We start from the raw sequence: 10,943 nt of genomic DNA, 5'->3' as shown, positions 1-10,943 counted from the left end.
GTCTTGTTGGCATACCGGACTGCGTATCACGAGGGTCTGGGAGACACTCCTTTCTTCAGTCTATATGGACGTGACCCGGTTCTACCTATCGACTTAGCCTTTCTCAACACTGGAAAAGACTGGAAAAGCAACGAGGTTGCTGCGTACAGGAGGAAGTTGTACTTGTCGTTACGTGACTCAAGGCGTCTAGTGGAACGACAGCTACTAAAGGCTCAAGATCGGCACGAGCAGCGTTTGGGTAAGCAAGTCAAGGTCACATATGAAGTGGGGGATCCCGTTTGGGTCTATCAGTATTTCAGAGCGAAAGTCGGTGAAAACAAGACGAAGAAGTTGGCGTTCTCTTGGCACGGTCCGTACCGTATTGTCGGCCAAGTCGGGGAGAACGCCTACAAGATTGCGATACCCAGACATCCTGACAAGGTTGTTACGGTGAATGTGAATCGGTTGAAGCGCTTCCGTGGTCGTTGGAGTCGACCGTTCGCTGATGATATTCCTGAAGGTTCGACCGAGAACGTGACTACCGAGAACGTGACTGATGAGAACGTGACTACCGAGAACGTGACTGATGAGAACGTGACAACAGAGAACGTGACTGGAAGCGACATGCGTACGGAACCAGGACCATTGCAGGAGGATGATCTACCTCCATCGAGTTTTGTGGAACGTTTGTCTATTGGAGGTGAAGAGACTGCTTTTGCTGGTGTCTCGTCGCCTATTGTGGATATTCTTGCGAAGAAAATGGAAAAGGGCGAGCTTCAGTACCTGGTACTGACAGCTACCTACGAGACGTTTTGGCTGTCACGAGCTGCTCTAGCTCCGGAGTTCGGAACGTTAATCACTGCCTTTGAAGATGCAGATCGTAAGAAGAAGGGTTTGCCGGAGTTACGTCGGAGCGCCAGGTTGGTCGAAGCCAACGCTGACGTGGACGACGCGGATGTGTTGTTCTAGCTGGTCACTTGACCGGTTGGAACGAGTGGAGTGTGATGACTTCACTCTAATCGGTATTTGAGAACGAGAGAATCTCAAGATGCTGGGCTGTATTGCTGCATTTTACATATGAGAACGAGATGAGCATGGATACTTTGGGTTCCAATTTGGAAGAGTTGTTACGAGACGAGATTGTCTGGAACGAGACAAGGTTGGAACGAATAATTTGGAACGGCGCGTCTAACATTGATGGAACGATGGTGATTTGTGAAAGATTGTGGAACTATAAGAAGTTTAGGGACGCAAAATTATTCTGAGGCAATGAACTGATAGTCGGACGACTACTACTCGCGTTAGCTGGAAGACTACTTTTTGGTGGCTTTCTCTTTGGCGGCTGGAGCTTTCTCGGGAACAGCTTTCTCGTTGTCTCCTTCGTCGTCAGCCTCCGCCTTGTTGTCTTCGTCCTCTTCGTCCTCGTCCTCCTCGGCCTCTTCGTCGTCCTCAACCGCTTCGTCTCCATCTTCTCCGTCGTCAGCGTCGGCTTTGACTTCCTTAGAGTCGGTAACAGTGGAGGTCTCGACAGCAGCGGCAGGATCGGCGGCTTTAGTCTCGTCTTCGTCCTCCTCTTCGAGATCGGACCATTCGGCACGCTTGACCTCCGTCTTGGTCGGACCACGGACTTCGGGAAGTTGGTACGTGCCATTCTTCAACTCTGTCGCGACGGTAAGCTGGGTCTGCTTCACGGTAGCGTCGCTGATGAGGGTCCTCCAAGGTTCGTCACTCTTCGACCCTACCCACGTGTCCTTGGGCGTCACTAACGATTGGAGGTCGAGACGAACGCGTGCCAGAGCCACCATGGACAGCCGATTGGCCGGCTTAGCGGTAGGGACCAGAGCCTCCGTCGTCTCCAGGAGGGCGCGAATGCTTGGGTAGACGTAGGCGTCGATCTGCACGGGTTCCAGTGCATTAGCGATCGTGGCTTCGTATCGTTCCGGATCCTTGTCTTCGAGGGAGGTGAGAGCGTCGGCTAGAGGTCCATCGTAGTGCAGCGTCTTCTTATTGTCTCGGCCGGGCTGGCCGCCCATCCAGAACATCAACGGGCACTTATCGAGGAGCGTGAGAAAGACATAGAAGCCCCAAGTCTCAATGCACAAGCTCATGAAGGCGACTCGGGCTTGAACAGCTCGCATCTTTGCCTTCCGGCGGTTATTCTGCGCCGTCTCCGATGCCAAAGGCGCGTACAGAGCCCACTCCCAAAAGGCACGCCGATGCATCATCCAGAAACGCCAATGGGCACGATACACAGCGCGGAAACGGATAGGATTGTACCATTGAGGTCGTCCGGTCCACGGGAAGGCGATACACCAAGGCTTCTTTCCTGCTGCTTCGGCCTTGGCGAGGATCGAGTAAACGGCAGCCTTCACAGAGTCGGGTGCGTCGGGATTCAAGTCGATCAACGCCTTATACTCCGCGGACGGAACGAGTGGAGATGGTGACGGAGCAGGCTTGTCACTACTGCGTAGTTTCTTGGTCGTCTTGACAGGTGGTGGTCCGCTACGGGTTTTTCGCTTGCTACGGGTGGTCTTCTTCGCAGACGAAGTGGCTGAAGCGGTGGACGACTTGGCAGGCGACGGTGCTGGAGCTGAGACTCCGGGCTGCGAAGGCAGAGCGACTACGGGACCGTGCAGAGAAACTGGAGACCGTTCCTCTAACAAGTCATCCACGAGTTGGTCCAGATGTGCTAGACCTGTAGATAGGCCGTTGCCTTCCAAGTGTCCTCGTAACTCGGTCCAGAACTCCCGCTTGATGGCCTTGGCGTCGTCGCCTGGCGTTCCATGTTCGTCGTAGTCGAGTGCTGCGTCGAAGAAGGCCTTGAAACGCGTGTGCTCTGCTGCTGACAGACGCTTGGACATGGCGAAAGAGAGGCTATTGTCGTCGAAAAATGCTCGCTGCTGGGATAGTTGGAAACTGACGGATAAGTTTCTCTCGAAAGGTTAGTGGCTGACGGAAGGGACACGTCGGAGAAAAAGACGTTAGCGACTGGGTGTAGAAATGGAACGACGTGAGAAATAACGATTTGGGTGACTCGTGACGACAGTTGGGACGAGGATGCTAACGGACAACACTGGCTGGATCTCTCAGTCTTAAGCGGCGTCATTTGAGAATGGCGGAAGTGCTGGAGAAGTGGTTTCACTGGAAGGATGTGGTGTGGTCGACTGTTAAGCTCCCCGAGATGGAGACTGGAGCGATGTTGGGCTGTGCTGTGGCTGGTATCGCGGTGTGGGTTGTCACGACTCCTTTACGGAACGTGGGATGGGCATTAGGTGCTAGTGCGCTGGATTGCGGTACTACTATCTGTTTCTTTTGGTACACTTGTAGTGACAGATTTGAAACTACGGTGCGTGGCGCGAACGCGAAGGCACTGCCTCCCAGGGAATACGCGTGTATTTTGGTCACGTTGTTGTTCCTCGTTCCTATGGCGGTACTCCGGAACTACGAATCTCGATTTGGAATATTCGGACGATTGTGCCTTAGGTGGTGCGAGGCGTGGCATCACTCGTTCTGCCTCTTCGTTCCTGATGTGGTGCAGCTTATCTGGACGTCTTCCTGTCGTTACTTGAGGGCTATGGCTGAAGCTGTGGTTGCCTCGATTGATCGTGTGGGCGAATATCTAACTGGTGTCTATCTCGTGATGCAACTGCTTATGTCTCTCATGTTCTACTTGCCACGCATGCTGTATGAGGGCGTGGAGGGCGTACTATGCGGATGGATGGGCGTCGCATTTGTTTCGCTACTAGTTGACGTGGTGCTGGAATTCTCGATCGCTTGTCTCTATTGGAACGCGTCGGTGCTGACGCTGGGTTGCTATAGTCACGCTACGAGGTATTATTGGGCCTCGCAAGCAGGTGGAGTCGATCGATCTGGCATTTCAACGGCTCAACAAGGGTGGACTAAGCTCGGGAATAAGAAAGAGCGCCGGGAAGGGAGAGAGAAGGCCAGCCTCGACCTTTTGCGTGGTAGTCCGAGAAGTGGAACGTCGTCGGTGGAAAGAGATTCAAGCGGAGCTTCGATTGGAGCGACACCTGTCGTTCCGGATTCGACGACCACCACTGCCGTCGGACATGCTGAAGGGAACGAGGCTCGGCGAGGACTCCGAGCGTCAGTCGGGGAGAATTGTCACGGTCTACGGCTGGCAGAAGGACTGGCTATTCTGGACGAGTGTTTCCGACAGTTTAGTGCACGGCAGAAGCTTAGTGCCTCGTCTGACTATCCCGTCTCTACTACTCAGACGGCCTCGTTCCAAGTCTGACGTGGAACCAAGGAATCCAGACAGTGGGAGGGTAGTGAAGTTGAGAGTGATGTCGGTCAGGATGGGGACTATTAGGAGATACTTTCGGAGGTAGGAGAGCAGGTAGGGAAGCTCTCAGTCGTGATTTTCCTTCTTTCAACAGAAGTGCTCAAGAAACAGAAACAAGAAACAAGTTAATACATTTGCTTTACTTTTCCGTATAAGTTCCTACGTCGCCGGCTTACATAAGATACACGACCCCGACGAGAGAAGGAGACCGCGACAACTTATGGAGTTCATATCGGAACCCGGTGATGTAATCATGTTTGACGCTGTTGTCAAAATCAACCCAAAACGTTCGCCCAAATTCATTAAAAGCGCGCCCCCCCTTTAGAAATTCACGAAATCTTCGGAAGTGCCGGTTCGGAAAAGTCGGTCATTCCGAGACGTGAGCATTTCTATCGATACCGATGTATCAGACGCAAGATGGTGCTGGGAGCAGCTACACGTCGACGATCTACGGGTTTATCCGTGACCAAAAGTACGAGGAAGCTGTGCGAGTCCTTCAGATCGAGCTAGAGAACCACCCGCACAGTCGAGCAGCTCTATCACTTCTCGGTTACTGCTACTACCACATGCAGCTCTTTCATCAGGCCGTGGGCATGTACGAGCAACTGTGTGCAAACTACCCAGAAGTGGACGAATACCAGCTCTATCTAGCGCAATCACTGTACAAATCCGGTCAATACGACGCAGCTTCCAGACGAGCGAGTCAACTGGAGAGCGAACAGTTCGCACAACGCGTGCATCTACTAAGAGCCGCCTCCTACTACGAGCAGAACGACATAAAAGCCACGCGGTCCGTACTGGAAGAGTGTCTACCCGACGACCCGACCACGATCGTGTTCGACGGGGCTATTGAGTACAAGGAAGGTCGCTACGAGGCTGCTCGTGTTAAGTTCGCTGACGCCCTCAATATTTTAGGTTACCAACCAGATTTGTCCTATAACATCGCCCTCTGTTTCTTCAAGATGAAACAATACGGCAACGCCATGCGGCAAATAGCCGAGATCATTGAAAAGGGGGTACGAGACCATCCGGAACTCAGCGTCGGTAGTAAAAGCGAGCAAAACGCCGACGTCAAGTCCGTCCGGAACTCGACGGTACTACGCGAGACTGCGCTCGTCGAGGCCTTTAACCTCAAAGCAGCCATCGAGTACGAGATGAAGAACTACAAAGGAGCTCGAGACGCTCTACTGGATATGCCACCGCGACAGGAAGAAGAGCTGGACCCGGTATCGCTCCACAACTTCGGACTCATGAACATGGACGTGGACCCGAACGGCGGCTTCAAGAAGCTCAATTTCTTACTGCAAAACCCTCCATTTCCCGTTGAAACCTTCTCCAACTTGTTGATCCTGTACACGAAGCACGGCTTCCACGACCTCATGGCCGATGTATTGGCCGAAAATGCGCATCTGACGTTTCAGTTACTGTCGAAGGAGTTCTACGACTTCATGGACGCCACCGTGACACTACAGACGTCACCCGAAGACGCCTATCGCACGTATGACGAGCTGGCAACCAAACACGTTGAAGGGCTGCGGAAACTGACCAAGAAGATCCAGGACGCGCGCTTGGCGCAGTCGAACGAGGACATCAAAGCCTCCTTGAAAGCCTACGATGACGCACTGGAAGACTTTATGCCCGTGCTCATGGCTCAGGCGAATATCTACTGGGAGCGTGGCAACTACACGCAAGTGGAGAAGATTTTCCGCCAGACGGCCGAGTTCTGCTCGGAGCACGAGGCCTGGAAGCTCAACGTCGCGCATGTCTTCTTCCTCCAAGGCAACAAGTACGAACAGGCTATTCAGTACTACGAGCCGTTCGTGAAGAAGCATCAGGACAACTTGTTGGATGTGCAGGCCATAATCTTGGCCAACCTGTGCGTGTGCTACGTCATGAACACTGACAACGAGAAAGCGGAGGAATTACTGCGCTCCATCGAGCGAGAAGAGGAGGAGGAATCGAGTCGCGACCCTGAGAAAAGACTCTTCCACCTCTGTATCGTGAACCTCGTTATCGGCACGCTCTACTGCTCGAAGAACAACTACGACTTTGGTATCTGTCGAGTCATGAAGAGCATGGAGCCGTATCATCGCAAACTTGGGCCGGACACGTGGTACTATGCCAAGCGCTGCTTCCTCGGGCTGGCGCTTACTCTGGCCAAGCACATGACCACCATTCGAGACTCGACGATGGATGATATTCTCGAATTCTTGGACTGCGCTGACCAACATGGCAAGGACATTTTCACGACAACGGAAGCGGATCAGAAGAGTGCAAACGTATCTGGGAGCAACGCCATCCAGCACACGATCAGCTACGAGGTACGTTGCGCGTATAATTGTCGGCAAATTACATTTGTATTTTTACGATGTTTTCATGCACAGGCTCGGGTCCTAAAGCGAACATTCCTCAAGCTTCGCTCCTAGGACACAGAAAAATAGCCAATATCTTTCATTTATTGCATGGAACGACAATGTAGCTTTGACATAAATAATGCTAAGATAGAGCGAGTGGTTTCACTTCAGCCCAGCTTATTAATAAGCATCTATATTCTACTGTTGCTGTCGTCGCTGGTTCACGGTGATTGGTACTTTGGAACTGCAGCGTGCTTGAAACTGTTTCGATAGTAGGGTCAACCAGAGATAGACACGAGCTTATTACTAGCTTATCAGACCGGTTCAAGTAGCCAGCAGTGCGTGGCTACGCAATGGTGCGGTACATTGGAGACCTGCTTTAGTCTGGATCTTCAGCCCGTCGTCTGTATTATTTTCCATTTTACCACCTTCCTAACAACTGTACCAAAATAACAAGCCGATCTTTACAGGATGGAGTCAGGATACACCACTTCCACGACCCCGCCAGTCATCGACATCACGAACAAGTCCGGCACGTACGGTAATTACCCTGACACGCCCGACTCTCCGCGCCAGATCGACCGTTGCGAGCGTTCACTGCACCACACCAACCGCAGTCAGTACTCGAGAGACGAAGATCACGACACGCAGTGGTTCGTGACCAGTAACGCCCACTTACGTGAATGCTACGCAGAATTCCTCGGCACCTTCGTCATGATCTCCTTCGGCATGGGTGTCAACAACCAAGTCGTTCTCTCAAAGAAAAGGGAAGGCACGTGGCTCAGTATCAACATGGCGTGGGGTATCGGCGTGCTCATGGGCGTCTACTGCTCTGAAGGAGTGAGCGGTGCTCACATGAACCCAGCCGTCACGCTCGCTCACGCCGTATACGGTCGTCTACCATGGCGCAAAGCACCTGGCTACGTCATCGCTCAGCTCCTCGGAGCTTTCGTTGGAGCTTTCGCGATCTACCTACTCGACTATCAGCGTCTTCACAAAGCGGACCCAGACAAAGAAACTATGTTCCGCAACTTCGCTACTCATCCAAACCCGGAGATCTCCAATCTCACGGCGTTCTACACGGAAGCATTGGCGACCGGTATACTCTTACTGTGCATGTACGCCATCACGGATCAGCGTAACCGTTCACCTGGTACCGTCGGCACTCCGTTCGCGTTTGCACTTATGATCATGGCGCTCGGTATGAGCTTCGGTATGAACACGGGATACGCGATGAATCCGGCCCGCGATTTCAGTCCTCGCCTGCTTACATTCTTCGCTGGCTATGGTTCGAAGGTTTTCACCGAGAACAGCTACTACTTTTTGGTCCCAATGTTCGCACCACTAATTGGAGGCGTTTTCGGTGCGGGTGCGTACGAGATCCTCGTGCAGGTACAGCACCCGCACGACCCGTCCGAGTTCATCTGACAATTTAGGCGAATCAGTAACAACGAGACAAGAAAACACAATTGGTACATTAGCCACTAGATCCCTGCTCATGTCATGAACACGAGTAAACTCATATATCTCTTTATAAAGTATCTATTCATTGTGTTGAAAAGTGAACGGATTGTTTATTAACATTTCAGATCAATCACAAAAAGGTTCCACACCGCTCATGTCAAACGTAAACTTTCAGGGAACGATAAAAACTAAAGCATGGACGGAGACACGATCGAGCTGATTGTGCAATACGGCAAGTAGAGCGTTTAAAAGTGCCACGTAGACAAATTCATCAGCATTGTTGACGTTGTTGCTGAAAAAACGCTATCTTCGTTTCAAACGTGTTTTCAGCCAATAATCAGTCGACATCTCTTGGTATCCGTCTCAGGCATTGATATCCACTTAAACTATTGTAGACCACGATTCCTTTAGCTTTATCCCTCACTTTCAATTCCGCCAGCACACCTCTAGTTAATGACAGCCACGTGATGACGGGTCGCAAACCACCGACTCGACGCCTTACAGTCATGCCCTCGAAACTCACATCCCCATCAATGACCGCGAGTACCTTCAAACAGATTACCACGAGTCCACTAAGCGACGACTATTCGTCACGCACAACGCGCACCTGCGTAAGTATCTAGCCGAGTTCTTGGCTACAGTCTTAGCCATCGCCTTCGGTCTGGGGTGACCCAGGGCGCGTCACCGGGCTGCTCTCAAGATGTCTATCGCTTCTTAGAGTAGGTGCCATGAGGCAACTGACACTATAGTAGCAGTAGAAGTAAGAGCAGGTAGAAGAAGTACGTTTAGCACAGTAAGTGCCGGGGCAAAGCTCGACAGGACCGTGGCGTTCTGGTGTGGGGCTGTTGCTTGCTGCAGATAGCAAAGGCCGAAGTGATGCACTGCCACACACCCGAGCGCCAGCGTTCCGCAAAGTAGATTAGTTCATAGTATCTTCAAGTAAGTCTATAGTAGACACCAATAAGATGCCGTCCACTGCGGCAACACTTGTGCAGTGGCTCACTGCCAACCATGTCTCGATGCATACAAACATCAGTATGTTTGTACTCGGTCCCGCTGCAGTCGCGAAGCCGGAGTGCAGCACAGGTGCGTATGATTGAGAGCAGGATCGGGACTTGTACCGTAGCATGTATCGTAGGGACTTCAACTCACACTCCCACTTGATCTCGGCGACGTGAGTCAAGTCGACGCGATCACACTCGTAGCTACGATCGCGGACAAGTCACCCGTACTAAGCTCGAAAGCAGGATAGGTCAAAGCTCCACGCGTACAGCCAGCCACGCAAGTGTAGCATCAGTACGTATCCTTCTCCTTGGTCATCAAATGTTGCAGCTTGAGTAGAAGCATCTAGTGATGGCGAACAGTCGTCATAGCAGCCGTAGTTGAGGCACTTGCCTCGCGTGTCGTTGCGGTGCCATCTTCACTGTCCTTACCGTCCTCATCGTTTTTAGCGTCCTTCATCACAATCGGTAAGACCTTCATGGCCTTACGAAAGTGCGCAAATTTCACGACAGCAAGCGCTTTTGTCATCGTGTCATCCACCATGTCCTTAGTACCAACGTGCTGCGTAGTGAGCTTTTCTAGCTCCACGCTACGCCGCACCATGTGGTACTTATTGTCGATGTGCTTCGACTTCGAGTGCTTGCCTGGCTTGGTGCTCAACGAGATTGCTCCCTCGTTGTCACCCAGCAGCAAAGGTGTTGGGTGCTTCCAGGCTAGCTCATTGCATAGACCAGCCTACCATAGTAGATCCTTGGTAGCTTCTGACATCGCCACATACTCAGCTTCACACGTGCTTAGTGCGTTGATCTCCTGCTTCCGTGAAGCATAGGAAATCACATTGCCATCCAGCATGCTAACGTAACCGCTGATACTGCGGCGATCAGCAGGATCGTTTGCGTAGTCGGCATCAGAATAGCAGCAAATGCGAACACTCGTTCCAAGTTGCACGTCCATCACAAGTCCGTAATTATTCGTAGCCTTGAGGTAGCGTAGTACTCTTTTGGCTTGGGCAAAGTGTGAATGATTGTAGTTCGCTAGGAACTTGCCAAGATGTCGCGTCGCGTGTGCAATGTCAGGCCGCGAGGCACTGACTAGGTACTGCAATGCACCTACTAGTTCTCGATAAGGCAGGTATTCCTTGCTCGTAGGTACAGCCATTGTCGAAGGGTCGCCGACTCAGGTGTCGCACACCCATTGCAATCCGACATGTGGAAACGTTTGAGGATCTCCAGTACATACTGCCGCTGACTGTAGATAATCTGTCGGCGCGGCCGATTAATGAGAATCTCAACTCCCAGGAGATACTTCACTGCTCCCATCGTAGTCAGCTCAAACGTCTCTCTGCAAGGAAGCAGCAACTTCCAGGCATACTTCACGTGGTCCCATCAGCAGTAGATCATCCACGTAAACTGTCAACAAAAGTTTCACTTCACCGTTCTCTTTCAGTGCGTACAGACCATAGTCAGAGTCCATACGTTCGAATCCCATCGTCATCAACTTTGTGTGTAGTGTCTTGTTCCAGATATTCGGTGCCTGCTTCAAACCGTACAAACTCTTGAGGAGCTTGCAGATAAAGCCTGGTCCGTCCACTTGGAAGCCGGGCGGTTGTTCCATAAAGATGAGCTCCTCCAAATCTCCGTAGAGAAATGCAGTCTTCACATCGTATTGTAGAACCTCCCAGCCACGCTGCACTGCATAGTAGATGGCAGTCCGAATGGTTTCGAATCGTATCACTGGTGCATAAGTCTCGCAATAGTCCACCCCCAGGCGCTGCTTAAAGCCGTGGATGACGAGACGAGCTTTGAATCTCTTGATTCTCCCACGCTCATCTCGTTTGA

General features: G+C 51.8%; 2 protein-coding genes across 2 annotated transcripts; both read left to right on the top strand.

The window, feature by feature from the left end:
* Positions 1-4,686: 4,686 nt before the first annotated feature.
* PITG_09209 (uncharacterized protein) lies at positions 4,687-6,711 on the top strand (the record flags this gene model as incomplete). Its single annotated transcript, XM_002903460.1, has 2 exons — positions 4,687-6,606; positions 6,670-6,711. The coding sequence occupies 2 exons, from the start codon at positions 4,687-4,689 to the stop codon at positions 6,709-6,711; spliced, it is 1,962 nt and encodes a 653-aa protein (XP_002903506.1).
* Positions 6,712-7,322: 611 nt separating this feature from the next.
* On the top strand, positions 7,323-8,067 carry PITG_09208 (aquaporin, putative; the record flags this gene model as incomplete). Its single annotated transcript, XM_002903459.1, has 2 exons — positions 7,323-7,372; positions 7,425-8,067. The coding sequence occupies 2 exons, from the start codon at positions 7,323-7,325 to the stop codon at positions 8,065-8,067; spliced, it is 693 nt and encodes a 230-aa protein (XP_002903505.1).
* Positions 8,068-10,943: the final 2,876 nt, after the last annotated feature.

The sequence above is a fragment of the Phytophthora infestans genome, genomic scaffold (assembly GCF_000142945.1).
Source record: "Phytophthora infestans T30-4 supercont1.14 genomic scaffold, whole genome shotgun sequence".
Classification (NCBI taxonomy): domain Eukaryota; phylum Oomycota; class Peronosporomycetes; order Peronosporales; family Peronosporaceae; genus Phytophthora; species Phytophthora infestans.
Note: the sequence above shows the minus strand (reverse complement) of the source record. Positions and strands in the feature narration are given on the sequence as shown.